Here is a 16640-nt window from a genome sequence, read left to right as displayed (position 1 = left end):
CGTCCGGTGGAGAGACCGGCAACTTCGATCGACGGTCCGCTCGTCGTGGCGAGCACCGTCTTATTAAGGATAATCCGTCCCTCCTCCTCGTCCGCCACCACCTCAACGTGATAGCTCTGGATGGGCAAGCCGCCGTCGTAGCCCTCGAGGCAATGGACAAGCAGGCCCGTGGAGCTGCTGACGCTGGCCTTGGCTAAGCTCGGATCGTCCAGCTCGGTCGTCGACGACATCTCCGTCGCCGTGCAGTTATGCAAGGCGTAGGGCCGGCCGGCTGCTATAACCTGTGTCGGGCAAAGTTTTCGCATGATTGCATACGCCCATGTTAATATTGATGAGGATGACTGTTTGTCGCGTTAGCATTGACAGGCACAGGGTCATTGTAAATCGTCGGTAAATTTTATTAGGCTTACGATCCTCGTAAAATTACTTGAATAAGATACATTCATTAAACAGAGAGATTTTAATGTGATGCTGGATAGTTGAGAGCATCGAATAGCGTACATTAATTGCCGATCTGAGCCACTACGAGAAGTCACGTGTATTATCCAGTGATTTTTCACTCCCTCCGAACTCTTATCAAGTCGAGAAAATTCAAGAAAATAAAAAAGAAAAATACAAAAGACGAAAAACCGAGGCAACGCAAGCGCGAATATTGAATATTATTGGAAACTACAATTGTAGCCGTAAAGGTGCGTAGTATCTTTAAACATGAGCAGGCTACAAGCTTATCAGCAGCACTTTATTAGTTAACTCTGATCAAGAGAGACGTCATATAGATTTAGATTACCTGAAAAAGACAGGGTGAGCGCTGCTTGCCAACTTGATTGCTGGCCCAACAGGCGACAGTCCCGTAATCCATTTCCGTCGAGGGTGTGTAGTTCATGCGCGATCCGTGAAACTGCTGATACTCTTTTATCTGAATTTCCGACTGTTGATGCTGCTGCTGCTGCTGCTGCTGCTGCTGCTGCTGCTGTTGTTGTTGTTGCTGCTGCTGTTGTTGCTGCTGTTGTTGCTGCTGATACTGCTGATGATGATGCTGCGTGGAGGGACTACCGGTAGCTGTGGCGGTCACGTGGGAATAGCGCGACTGCGGCACTTCGATCAATTCGCCGGAATTATTGAACGTCCAATGAAAGGTCAAGGGAGGCGGATGGGACTCGACCGAGCAGATGAGCGATACAGTCTCCTGTTTCAGTGCACCTACCACCAGCTCGTGTTTTCCTTCCTTACAAACGGGCGAGTCTGCAAAAGAGGCAATGGGCCTTGTTTATACATTTGGCCGAGTCCAATAGCTCCTACATTTTCCAATTGGACTGTCGGACGCGAAACCGACGAGTTGAATGTCTTTAACTACTAATGTGCCCAACGGCCAAAACGAGATTATATTTAACTGCATAATGATAATATTGCCAGTGGATAATAATTACGATTATATATTAAGTGCGCAAGTAGTTTTGGGAAAGTCTTAATTCAGCATATATAACTGCTTTAATTTAACGCTCTTCTATACTTGAGAAGCAATTTTCAAATGAAAGTAGTATTAATTTAATTTTTATCACTTTTTGTGACATCTTCCGATACGTAAAAGTAATTAAGTATCCACAAATACGTGTAGTATTCTTTTCATCATGAAGTTGTTTTTATCGCACAAGTTCGGCTATTCAAAGACTTTTATGAACCGGGAAAAACGTTTTAATGACTTTTTCCTACGCGAAACCTATTCTGGTATTGAAGTCTCTTTTTTACGACAGACCCATTCATACAAAAAGTTCTTACGAACTCAGAAGCACTTTATTATGGCTTCGGCACCTATGCTGATCCACCAGACCAAACGATTTTTACCAATAGTTGGCAGTTGGCAACCATGCCATAGTACAATGCCTTTGCTTATATAATCATCTACTTTCCATAGAGCTTGAAATCAATTTTAATGACTTGTCATGATTCGTCATGATTTGTATTTGTTTTTTGACATTTTGCGGCTTATTGATTACAAATTATTTCCTATTTGGTGTTATTAATTATTTTCTAATAATATGTGAATAATAAAAATCCGTAAGAAAATTAATGATAAGTGTTGAAATATAAATGTGCGCGCGTGCGTGCGTGCGCGCGTGTCTGTCTAATGTGCTGCATGCAGAACTAACACACAGCGTTTAGTTGCTGTGTAAGTTTTAACGATTTTCTTATGTTTAACTCGCTACAAAATTACAAAGCTTTGTAATCTTATTTTAAGGTGTTATTATTAACTCAATTTGACCTGTAATTTCCAAGAATTACGCTAAATTTAATTGAATATAATTACATTTAGTTTTTTTTTTCTTTTTTTTTTTTTTATCTTTAGTGCCGTTTTATAATATCGGATAAAGTTATAAATTGATAGATAAATAATTCCGATTATTTAAACTTTTAAATAATCTCGAGTTCTCAAGTAGTTAAAGAAGTCGATATCCGAAGAAGTCAAACAACAATTCAAGGAAAGATCTTGTAAAAGCGATTTGAAAGTTTTGAATACTTTTCCATCCACCATTCTAAATCTTTTTTCGTATTTAACGTAATTCTGAAATAGATTCGTAACAATCCCATCGATCACAGTAAAATAACGCACATTTGTTTAAATAGAGCTTTGACATCTCATTTCACTGCTTATACGATAATATAATTATATAATCAAATAAGCCTTTATCATCTTTAATATCCATATGCACATTTGTTTTTCAATCTCACGATAAACGAGCCTCGCTTATTTCAAAAATAATAATTTATACTTTATAGATAATACTTTAAAAGGACAATGTGCATGTCTGTCTGAAGTAAGGTGGCATTACATAGCGGCATGTAGAACGAATTTAATGTCTGAATAAGTATTTGTCAAAGCTCATATTTTCTTCGGTTGAAATCAATTTCGATTCTCAATTTACAAGTAAAGTGCTCGAACATTATATATCCTTGAATCTGCATCTCCCTCGAGTGCACTTTGAAAATTTCGTCCAACTCGACGGCGATATGTAGCTCGACCCATCCCACACCAATACGATCCACGTGCCCACGCAGGCACGCAAAAGTCCCAGACGGCACCCACGGCGATTTATGATCTCTGATCTCGACGGCGAGAGAGCCTCGGTGTACATATACAGTTACGCAGAGGCGCACTGACGTCGAGCCCCGAGCTCACCTGCATCCATTCAATTGGCAAGATACATTCGATTAACGGATAAATGGACGTCCCTCAAATAGGATTATAGGTTAAGTGGCGTATGTCAGGTGCGAGGAGCATCGGAAGATGGCCCGAAGATCCGACATAAGACGCTTGTCATACCCGATCATGTATGTATGCATCTGTATAACTCGTAGCTTGTCAATGCGCTGGAGCTCGAAAATCCGAATAACGCGTCGGCTGAGCCATTAATTTGACTAAAAAGTCATTGTCAAAAGCACGATTCTCACAGGAGAAAAATATAACGATTAGCAGTAAGTGGCGCATCCCGCGAGTGTAGGTAGTAGTACCCGATCGACGATAGAGGATATTTTTAGTGACAAGGACCAACTCCTCGCAGTGCTAATTGAAGGATCCGTACCCCTGGAGACAATCGAGTTCTATTGCCAAATGGGCTAATGTAAAGATTACAACGGTGTCTATATAGCACCAAACATCGTCTGATGCTGTCGCTGTTACTCCTCCCGATACTCACTATCGCCTATACAACTGCCAGAGTCTCGGCTCGTATTCGCCTTCCCGTGTGGCTTAGCGCATTGCCAGGCAACGTTCACCTATACATGAATATTCAGCCGTGCATTTTACATACATTGAATATGCATCGCGGTCCTTCCTTCCCTCTTAGGTCATTTACAAGATGAAGATACGAGGAGAAATAGAGGGAGAGAGAGAGAGAGAGAGAGAGAGAACGAGAGAGTGAGGGGGGGGGATAGAGCGAGACGGATAGAAATGAGAATAAAGGGGCTGAAGTACCGCCGAGGGGGTAATAGTAATTTTAATAGAATGTAGTTCGCATACCAGTGTTTTTCCCTCAAAATCGGCTCGAAATTCCTATTACGCTTCTTATTTTTCTTTTTCTTTTTTTTTTTTTTTTCCTTTTTTTTTTTTTTTTTTTTTTTTTTTTTTTTTTTTTTTTCTTATACAAGACTTGAAAATTCTCGATTATAAAGAGTAGAGGAGAAAATCTTTGTATCAAGTACTTGTTATTTCATGATACTAATTCACTAATCTAGTGAAATAATTGTTTTACAAGCTCCGATTACAAAATATAAATTTCTATCCCAAGATAGGGAATTTAATTTATTTTATTGACAAAGTTGAAAAAATACTTTTTAACAATATTGTACGTAGTTACATATTGTACAATATTATATTATAATGGCAGTTATTAATTTAATACCAGCTATGAGTAAATTTTATTCTAAACTTGTAACGTATTGGCATTAGTGTGTGCACTGAAATGACTTGTGGTTATATAATACATGATACATATATATATATATATATATATTATAATCAATCAGTTATATTATTTAATTCGATAATTAAATATTAATTTATGAGGAGAATATATATTCACAAAATTACATATATCAAGAAGATATATGAAGCAGTTTTGCACGTGCTAAATGACGTGATTAATGTATCTAATGATTCATTGACTGAGTGATTAGTTAATTGTTTAATCGATCGCAACTAGCTGTTACAAAGGACGTCGCGATTGATATGATGACCAATAAATATAATTAATAATATTTTAGATTATATTTCTCAGACGAAGAATTTGATGAATATAATTGCTCGTAATGTTGAATTTCATTTTATTTCATGATACACACGTTTGTACGCGCGTGTTTTGTCGTGGTGGCGAGTGGTGCGCGCGCGTATGTAGAGGATAACGGGGAGGGGTGGTTAAAATTACTTAATCGCGTTATTAAAAGGCTCGTTAAATATCTCATTTATCAAAATTATTAAACTATTAATCGCTGTTAACAAAGTATAACTAGAGCTTTAATACAACTGCAATCATGATTATCTTCGGCCTCGCCTTCTGGCCTTAATGACTCTCCGCTTGCTTAACAAGATGTCCATGCTATAACGCGACTACACCTCGAAAAATTGAACCTCCCTTATGTGATTGTAGAAGGATGATAAGTGACAAATTTGTAATTACTCACACTTGATGCGAAGAGGCACGGGATTACTGATTGTTTTTCCCTCGCTGTTGACGGCCAGACACGTGTAGTCGCCTGCTGAATAACGAGTTATACGTTGAAGAACTAACGAACGGTCGCTCAACACCACGCCTAACGACGCATTATTTTTTAATTCCTTTGCCTGAAAAACATAATGCTGTGTGATATGATATGCAAGGCAATTTCATTTTCATGCATTGATTGTGTCGTTAAAAGTGCGCTTCGAGCTTGGTAGATTGAGTTTAGTTTAAGGAATTTAGAAATCTTTTGAGGGAAAATGTATCGAAGATATTTTTATATTTAAGATTAATTTAACGTTATAAACACGCGCACATTTACATGTGCTTGTGCATAATTGTAAATCTTATTGTTTTAAAATAATCGAATCGTTTCAATCGAATGATCGATCGAAATAACACCGTTGTCGGCGGGAGAGATAAATTTTATTGTTTTTCAACCGTAACAATCGATCTTCGGAATAAATAATTAATGTTCATCTCCTGTAGAAGACGTAGCCATGGAAAATAAAAATTTTTTAATTAATCATAATTGCATCCGTACGGCTTGGTCTATTATCAGTCTTTAATTAAAACTCTTTCGAAACTACGGCTCGACGCTAAATCTTAGAACCTCCTTCGCCACGAAAAAGCCCATGAGAGATAAAAAAAAAAAAAAAAGAAAAGAAAATTCGACAGAAGAAGAGGAGGGCGAGGAGGAAGACGAGGAAGATGAAGAAGAAGAAGATGCATTGAGTGTACGCAAGGGTCGAAAATGCAACCTACATCTTTGAACCATGAGAGCTTGTAGGCCTTTGGATTGGCTCGAACGATGCACTCGAAGTAGACGTCATCCCCCTCTTTAATATCGTCGGGTTTTAAGGAAGTCCCCATCCGCAAGCTCACCACGGGTTGATACTGCACGTCCAAATGCCATTTATCCTCGAGAGCGCTGTCGGGAATATTCGGATTTTCGGCCCTGCACGTGAGGTATTTGCCATCGTCGTCGATGCTCGGCACGAAGCTAAGGATGCTGAGGCTCTGATTGTTCTCCGACGCATACTGCAACGTGAGAGAAAGACTTATTATTGACCTTTCTAGGGCGAAGCGAGATCTTGGGGCAATCGAGGACAGTTGGTGGGCCAACCGTTGACTCATTACCTAGGCCAAATAATAATAATGTCGAGCAAGGCCCAAATTAAATTCATTTCCTTAAATGCAATGGCTTCTTCGCATTGGCTGAATAGGCGCTTTACTTTTAAAACTAATGCCCCTCCCCTAAATTGGCCAGACTGCCTCTCTAATGTCTCGCTATATTTATCTTCCAATGACTTTTGCCGGATACATTAACGGAATTCGCAAAATACGCTTAAGCGAATAAATATATTTCAATTATTTTGCCAATTATTTTGTCTTCTCTTGCTCGATGACTGTTAAATGCCGAAATACAAATTGTCTCGGAGAACGTTGAATCGTTATTATTCGACATTTTGTACATTTAATTTAGTAATACGGCGAGAAACTGATAAATTATATTTGAAATCCGTGTATTATATGCGCCGCCAGGAGGGCCCCAGCAATTAATTCGCAAAATTATAAATTAAAAAAGAATAATATTAACAATATTAAATTAAGATTATATTAAAATAAATTTAAAAATTTGCAAGCGAAATTAATATTTTATCTTAAATGGTTATGGAAATTATTAAAATTGAAGTAAGCTGGTTTAATCGCATATACTTAACGTTGCTTGACTTATCTAATTATTAAACGAATAACATATAATCTAAATTTACATACTATAATAAACCAAATTACATAAAAATGTTTTATCATTGAATACGAAATGAGAAACTACTATGCAATAAGTGTTATTAGATAAAATTTCATGCAGAGAGAAAAAAAAAAATTTCAACTCCATTATTATTAAAATTATTTACCTCTCATCTAAGTATACCTCAATTGACAAATAGCTTATTATTTATTTATTGACTAATTCGAGCCTCAACGTACTTTTCCATCAATACCATTAATGAATTAAAACTAATCCTATTACTTGGAAATTACTTATATATCACTCGAAATAAATGAACTCCGACAATGACAGAATATGAATTTTATTTATTTCATTGATACTGAGACGCGCGGACATTGTAATGTAAAAACTATAATTAGAAACGTTAGACAATTACCATTGAACGCCGGAGCTTACGTTAGTCTCACGATCTATGATCGTACGAACGAACGATCATCTACATTCAAGTCTCTATAAATAGCCAACGAGAGCACAACTACCACCAACTATCACCAAATGAATATAGAAACTCTTTACCCAATGCAGCCTACATTTCCAATGAAGTTTCCTTACTCTATAAATTTCGTCTGGTTTAGGCCTTTTCCACCGATTCGTTTGTCCATTCCCGTAGTGCTCATACAGCCTGCTTTGGGATATATACACGAGCGCTCGCGCGCGCGCGCGCACACACACACACACACACACACGCACACACACACGCACACGTACGTACGTACGTATAAGAACCGGTAGGTATATAAATTTAAGCACGTTCGGTACGTGATGCCGTCCAATCATTTGATAAAGCAACACCACCCAAGTTGAATTCGAGTCACACGCGGACCTGCTTTTTTCCGGCGATCGATAGTCTGAAGTATTTTTTATGATTTTAAGAGCCTATGGGCGTGAATACTATTGAAAATATATTGGATTTAAGGTTAAAGTGAGAGAAAGGTGTCTTTGTTCAGAGCACTTACCAAAGCCCTTCGTGAAAAGTCTAAACCTCTAAATGTTGGAATTGAGTATTCGGCTATGCAAGACTATTAAATAATCGATTTATTAATTACTAATTGAAAGAGAGTGGAATAATGTTCATTATTGTCGGCGTTATTATTTATCATATTTTACACAGATTTGGCCGAATAAAAGTGACACAAAAATTAAATTAAATAGTACAAACAAATATTGGAAAATTCGTGTGCATTAAAATTTAAATTTCTATATTTTAGGAAAAAGCGTTAAAGCAATTTGAAAAATTATCATTATTCATTATAATTTAATGATTAAAAGAATTAAATTCCCATAAGTCTGTGGTGCATTCATTAGAGAAGAATAACATTTTTCATAACCCACTCGAAATACACCAATTATGTTGTAATACATTATTATCATTTTTATAGTGAAAATGGTAATGATAATTTAGGTAATTTTTTTCCGTAATTTTCAAAAATGACTTCTAAATAACAATTATTGTAGTATGATATAGTATAATGGTTATTTTATTTGATCTTAAAAAATTTTTTTATCACATTACAAAGAATAATCATTTATATTTGAAACTGGATATATAATAAAAATATTTATACAAAATACTTATTGATAATAGTAAAATGAACTTATTAATAATGCATTACTTTATCTAGAATCCTATCCATCTACTATTCAGTTGGATAATTAGAAAAGTCAATGTTAAGTAATTAAATTTCTACAATTTTATTATGGAAATTTTACTCTTCCCCGATAAGAAAGAATGTCATTGGCTTTCAGAAAAAAAATTTATTACACGCGATAAAAAGAATAGTGATAATGTTATAATCTGAATAATTTTGTTCAACTTTTCAAGGATAAGTGAATTATTACTACTTAATGTCTACTATTTTAATAATATGTGTTGACAATTAATGCTTAAAGTACATCAATCGTCGGAATTTTATTGGCCAGCGTTTCACTTACAATTTTTTTTAGAAATATTTCGTACATAGTCCTAAGAATAATTATGTCCATAAAATACATTATCATTGTAAATCACCTAACAGACGAAAGTTAAAAAAAAACATTTCCTTTCTTCTTCTAAGTACTTTAATTAGAAACAAATTTATAATTGGATATTAGAAGATATTTTCTTATGTGTTTGAATTTTCTTAAACTAGGAGTGAAATATTGATTGGAAATTTGAATATTCAATTTAATTTCAACTATAAAATGCATCGTATATTGAGATAAAATTTTCAATCTATAAAGTTCATCAACAACAATAACAATAATAATAATGATAACAACAATAATAATAATAATAATAATAATAATAATAATAATAATAATAATAATAATAATAATAATAATAATAATAATAATAATAATAATAGCACGATAAGTTCTAAAGTTTGTTGTTTACCCACAGATTTTTTGAAATAATGCATACGAATGTGTAATTTTCATAACTCACAAAACAAAGATCAATGAGACTTTCTTTATTAAATATCTCGCATTCTTCATGCAGTAGACTATTCATTTTTCTATCTATGAAACCAAAAAATTAAATATTAAACTTCAAAACAATGTATACAAATTTCACTAATTGATCATCCAATATTAATAAATAAACAAAATAAAAAAATGAAAATAATAACACAATTATCTGTCTATACCCAAAAGTGTAAATAGGCTTATATAGAAAAATGAAAAAAAAAAAAATAAAGACATTCTATTGTGCTCGATCTCCGATTGATTGATTGCAATTGGCGAAAATATAGGAAAGAGGGCCATATGCGTGTATGGCAACGCTTTCCTTTGACGGGTAATGCTCGCGTGCTCGCGCGCGTGTGTACGTGTGCGCGCGCGAGGAGTTGGACGGCTGCACTACCTGTCAAGTACATTAGCGGGATAAAATCGATCCGCACCACTCGGCAGAACCACCGCCCCCACCGATGCGCTGGAGTAGAGATGGATGATGATGAGCGATGAGATTGAATGGTAATAGAGTTGATGGTACATCGCCTAGTTTTGTATGAGAATGCGAATAAAGAAATGGTGGGATGTGTGCGGTCGACCCTACTGGGGTGAAATTGTTGTGCATTAAAGTATCGACGTGTTTTTTTTTTTATCCGACGTGTCGATGAATTAAATTTGGAATACAAAACTGTAGTTAATAGTGAATCCATCGAGAGCGCGAGACTTTTAATATTTTATCAATCGTAAGTTTCGTTCAACTATATTATTGGAATGGAAAAAATGTTGAGGCGAATGTAGATGAAAGAATAATGAATTTAAATGGCAAATGATCTCGAAATATTCATTTATATATATATGAATTGTATGTATGTATTAAATGTTTACGTATACACTTTTAAGGGTTTGATAAAGTATCGAATACGTTTATTTTTATAGCTTTGTAGTCACAATTAACAATTATTTTCAAATGATAATCGTTAATACTTTCAAGCAAATAGCAAACTGTTAACATAATACGCCATGAAGACGTCATTATTTTAAAAACTGACGATAATCTGGAATTTAAAAATAAAATTATACTCTTTAAAGCATATTATCACTATACGTATCTACGATATAATTTTTTATTTACAACCACGATATTCCATTTGTTCAATATTTAAAAAAAAAAAAAAAAAAAAAAAAAAAAAAAAAAAAATGAAATTTTATTTAATGTTGGGATATTTTAGATAGTTTATGGCAATAAATTCGATTTTTTATTATATCCCTATTATTAGAAATGTGGAATATAAACTCGAGTAAATTCACATAGAGCTAAATACAAAAAAGATAAAAATAAATACTCATTCTATACTACACACAGAGTACGCTGATACTCACATTTTTCGTTTTGTTGTCTATTCTCTTGTTGGCTTTCCACCAAGTGATAATGGCTTCAGGCCTCGAGCCTGTGCTGCGACACTCGACCTCATACTTCTTATCAGCCAAAACTCTTGGCTCCTTCGTCAATATGTGCACGTCCAGCGGCTTTACTATAAAAATTAAAGCAAATCCGTATTTTTTCTTGGAGCGAGCTTGCAGGTGAGCTTTCATTTTTTATCTCACTAAACGCGATAGTTTTACTATATTAATTTATCGTAGGGTAATCAAATTTTATTACAAATAATTTAAACCTTACTATTTTTATTTGAAATTATATATATATATATATATATATATATATATATATATATAGGTATAGAGGTATATAGGTATATATGTGTATATTTTTTAATGACATTGAAGTTTATAATTTTTATTAATATTAGTAAAATCACAAATATGTATTATTTTGTAATTTCATTACCGATTCATAGAAAGACGATATGCAAACAGTAATGATAAACAGTTTTATCTAGAATTTGATTGCATTATACTCTTACGCGATGCAATGTTAATTGTAATATTATTTTATATCCATCATATAATATAATTTATATTTATTTTTATATATTAGTCATGGCTGTCAACGTATATTTGCATCCGCTAGAAGACTGCACATAAAAGTGACTTAAACATTTTGTAGCCACTGTAATCATAGAGAATATCGATTACTGTCAAAACGATGCGCACAAATAAAAATGATAATAATGCGAAGATGTTTCTTAAAGAGCAAAAAAGTGACCAAATGAGTGGCACACCCATAAAACTGAATATCTCGGTTACACACAGCATCCGACTTCAGCTGTGTAGTAATTTATTCGACATTGAGTCATCGTTCGAGCAAACACATATAATTAATACTCGTTGATAAATTATATCATTATCAACTAATATTATTATAATAAAAATCTTTATATAAATGTTCAAGCATATAGTGCAGAATAAGTACGTTATAATTGCCGATATATTTATTGCATATAGATTTATTGCAATAAAATTTCTACAAATAATACATTAGACATAACATTATTAAATCAATGAATTCTTGTAATTATTTAATTATTAACATTAAATGTAAAAATAAGTTAGGTACAAATTATACAAAAGTTATATTACTACGCAAATAACGTTAACGAGCAGTTGAAATCCAAGGTAAAAATAAAATATTTCCTAAACTAAAAATTATATATCAATATATTAATGAAGGATTTAACCTTCAAATAATGATATTCAAATAAAATATTAATGTTTAATTATATTAAGTTATCTTCATTTGCGTAAGTAATATTAACTTAATAATTTAAATAGTCTTAAATAATAATATGTAATTCTAAATGCATATTTAGGATAATATTTTCAAATTATTTAATTAGGAGAAAAGATACAATCAAGTAGAATTTAATTTTTCAATCGATAAGTAAATATCTTTAAAATTATTTTCTACAAATTATATTTTTTAAACAGTTCACGAAATTGCATCAGTAATTGTACATACAATTATATGTACAAGAATACTAATTAGTTTACATGCGTAATCGGCAATCAGTTCCATTAGGGTAGTCAGCTTCAGTTCAATGTAAACAAAATATATACGCGTGCATAGGCGCGTGTCGCTACTATAATGAAAAAGAAAAATAATACTGTAAATTAATTAAGCGAAAAAATCACAAAACTTGATTTATACAATTTTATAGCATTGCTGTCTATGAAAATAAAATTGTATATAATTATAAAGAGAAAATACTGCCCGTAATATATAGAAGATGGCAAGATTGTACAAATATTGTAAATTATATGTTCAAAGATTTTCAACACTAATTAAGCTTTTCAATCAAACATTATATTATTTGAATCTCTGAAAATATAAATAGACTATGTTAAAGGCAATTCGATTGAAATATCTTTCTGGTTCAAATATTTCTGAAATACATTTACAATTGCTTTGTATCTACCATAATTAAATAGAAATACTTATTCTACTGATATCATCAACTTGTAATTTAATGACATTTAATACAATTTATGAAATTTTAACAAATGTATTGGTTCTTTAGTGGAAAATTAAGAAATTAACTTTTTTTTTTACTGCTTGCTAATATATTCTTCTGAAATATTATTCTTTTTAATTAATAAAAATACAGCAATGATTATTATTTATTAGTAGTAATCATTATCATCAGTTTATAAATTAAAATTATTCCCAATAAAAAAAAAAATTACAGTAATAAATCAATGTAATACAATTTGTTTTTTTTTTGTTTTTTTTTTTTTTTTTTTGTATTATTCGAATGTCTAGAAAATATCGTTCACAATTATTAAATTAATTTTTTCATTTTCATCAATATTTCATTGTAATCACTGTAAATATCTCACTTCTAACATTATCATAATATTTGTTATTATATGATATTTTCTTATATTTTTATTATTTTTAATCCTATTTTTAGCCATTAGTCTTTTTCATTGAATATACGTGTTTATATTATTAATATTCATATGTATTATTGTTAAAAAAAAAAAAAAAAAAATTTGAAAAAAAAAATTAAATTTCACTTCACAATGAAAGTAGTAATTAGTTCGAAAGCTAATTAAAAAAGATTCTTTTATGTCACATAATTATAAAGATTAACAGGAAAGAACGTAAGGGTATTCGAAAGTATCTATAAAAATATTTTTAAGACAAATTGTAATTAGAAATGTATAAAAAATATTAATATTAACTGTCAATATTTTAATATATTGATATGATATTTTTTTTTAAGTTTACATACGCATCGTAAATTACCATCATAAACTCCCATTCTATAAGTGGCTAAGTAATAGTGATTATTTACTATATAAGTCCATAATATTTTATAATAAATAATTTATGTATAAATAAATATTTATTTTCAAGTGCATTAGAAAACAATAAAATTAAGTATAATAGTCTATGTGAAGCACTATTAATTATGAAATTATTAATTTTTAAAAATAATTTATTGATATTTGTTTATACATCGAGTAAGAAAAATTATGTACATAAAATAATGAAATACTAATTTATAAATAAATACGAAATAAAATCATCTAATTGTATATGGAAATAATATTTTTTACAATATTAGACATATGATATTATCCACTGAATAGTACAGTGAATTATCAAACGATTCTAGTACTTTCCTAATTTGTCCTCTTTAAGCAATTATATTAATGTCTTAAACTCAAAAAAACATTGATATTCTATCTAGTTCTATCTAGTTTAATAGTCTAACTTTTTTTTTTATATATATATATTGTTAAAAATAATATAAATTATTTATTGAGATGAATAAAAAGGAACTTTATTATGAGCTATTGAATGAAATAAAATTTAAAAAGGGAAAGAAACTTTATAAGAGCCCTGTGTTCTAATGATTTTTTATTGACGGTAATTATTGCTTTTTGGAACGTTCAATTTTTCAACATTCATAGTCGTTCACCAGATTTAGACTATTTTTTTTAACGATTTACAAAGCGCGATAAAACAAACTGCAAATTCTGTCGGCAACGGTTTCGTTTTTGTATACAAAATTTTGTATAAATTAGAATAGTATAAAAATTAAAATTATATTTAATTGAAATATGAAGTCATTTAGATATTTTTGTTGGCGAACACTGCATTTTTAAGTAAGTCCAATAAGGGCTTATTTACACAAATTCTTTGTTTTGGGCTTAAAATGAGAAATTAAAAGAAGAGAGACTAAAATAAAGAACCGATCACTTAGAATATAAAAGGAATGAAACTATGGTAAAACGCTTTTTAATTGCTTAGTTAAATAAGGGAGAAGACAATAATGTACAAATGAATTATTCAATTATAAATACAAAAATTAATATTATTGCTATAATTAAAAGACAATTTTAACGAAAAATGACTAAATATATTAAATGATAACAGTGCTGTTTGATTAAGTATTTAAAATTCTCAACTGATTAGCTAATTTAAAATATTGACGAGGAAATATGTATAAAAAAAAAAAAAAAAAAAAAAAAAAAAAAAAAAAATTTAATCTAATTAACACTTATTTGATTATATACAATTCAATTAATTTAATTGAAATGCGGAAGAATTAATCAAGATACAATAATTAAACATTCGACATAATAGCATCGAATCAAAACGCAACTAACGAATATATGTAATTTATTTAATTTAATACATTTAATTAATCAAAGAATTTTAATAGATAATATTATGCAACCAAATTTTTATACGTAAAAATAATTAAAAATAAAAACTAACAAGAGTGTAAAATAATAATTCAATGCCAATGTTATTTATTAAAAACGGACAGTTGTAAGAAATCATCAAAGCAGTTTAAGCTTCGAAAATAATAGAAATATTTAGTGGAACAGACAAGAGTGAAAAATAATCTATATCCAATACAATCACTAGGTGGAGCAATCCTAGAACCAACAACTTCGGCAACTAGATAGAGAAATCCAGACAATACATACCGTAACTCATCCTCAAGGAAGACAGAAACTCGACGGTCCTCCATAAATTTCTTTCAAAAACATCCAAAAGACACAACAAAACTAATTAAAACTGAACTTTAAAGAAAAGAGGTATCCGCATAAAACACACACACATATGTATAATAGCAGTAGTAAGCATATATTATATCTGAATAAATTTAACAATTTAAATAGTAAAAAGTTCTCTGAAATATTATTTATTATCCCACCAATTATTTATTTCTTACTTGTAAAAGAAAATGAAAAAGCGCATAAGTGCAAGCTGATTAAAAGTTCAAACAATGTATTTAAATATTGTGATATACTGAACTATATAATTATTACAAATATCTATTAATATTATAAAATAAAATAAAATAATATAAACTATAATATTTTTTTCTCAATATTTATGAATTTTTAAAAAGTAGAATATTGTTTTGGAACTTTTTAGTATATAAGAACCCTTAAAAACACCGATTTTAAATGAATTTTGAATCCTCGAATCTAAAAGTAGAGAATAAATATAAAACTAATAAAAAAATACAATAAAAAGTAAATTTAGATTTATTTCACATCGTCAACACTCAATAAAAAAGTTATTAAATATAGGAGTATATTTGTAATAAAAAATCGTACACATTGATTGCATAATATTTCTATTTACATTCATAATTCGAACATTATGATACTAGAACATAGAATAAAAAAAAAAGGAGAAATAGGATACTTTTTAGAATTTTTGTTCCGCTTAAAAGTAATTTAAATAAAAAATTCCGAATGTACAGAATATTGTCAGTTAAAGCCAATAAAAATAACATCGAAAAATAAATGTTGATAAATTGTAGTGAAAAATATTATCGATTAAATTAATCGATTAAAAATCATTATATAGAAACGTGATTTTTATTCTCAGATTTTTATCGTGTATTTTACTAAAAATTTAGTATAATCAGTTACTACGAAAAAAATTATAACAATAGCCTTGCTATTTAAGAATCGTAAAGTGTAAGAATTTTATTGTCTAGACGTGTATTTGAACATAACCTTATACTTCAAAATATGACTTGAACCTGAATTAATGAGAGTAAATAATGTTTTCTGGAAATATTATTTTATCAGCATTTCAAATTGATGTGCAAAATTTTAGCTTGAATAACTCGTTTAAAAATACATAAAAAATGATCAGGAATTAAACATATATGTACTTATATTCAATATCTCATTCGATTATTTGTCGCTTCTGCAAATATGCGAATACGAGCTAACATAAAATATAATAAGCTTTGAAAATATTTTTA

At 30.7% G+C, this 16640-nt stretch overlaps 1 protein-coding gene across 1 annotated transcript in view; it reads right to left on the bottom strand.

Moving 5' to 3' along the window:
* LOC105367665 (hemicentin-2) overlaps positions 1-16640 on the bottom strand; it is a 63990-nt gene that overhangs the window by 17697 nt on the left and 29653 nt on the right. The window contains exons 5-10 of the mRNA XM_011506432.1: positions 10816-10967; positions 5976-6251; positions 5176-5335; positions 1036-1242; positions 788-930; positions 1-281 (exon numbers count right to left, since the gene is read on the bottom strand). The exon at positions 1-281 is cut by the window's left edge and continues 101 nt beyond it. Coding sequence (XP_011504734.1) covers positions 1-281; positions 788-930; positions 1036-1242; positions 5176-5335; positions 5976-6251; positions 10816-10967 — 1219 coding nt within the window. The remainder of the gene's footprint in view (positions 282-787; positions 931-1035; positions 1243-5175; positions 5336-5975; positions 6252-10815; positions 10968-16640) is intronic.

This window comes from Ceratosolen solmsi, unplaced genomic scaffold, assembly GCF_000503995.2.
Source record: "Ceratosolen solmsi marchali unplaced genomic scaffold, CerSol_1.0 scaffold7, whole genome shotgun sequence".
Classification (NCBI taxonomy): domain Eukaryota; kingdom Metazoa; phylum Arthropoda; class Insecta; order Hymenoptera; family Agaonidae; genus Ceratosolen; species Ceratosolen solmsi.
Note: the sequence above shows the minus strand (reverse complement) of the source record. Positions and strands in the feature narration are given on the sequence as shown.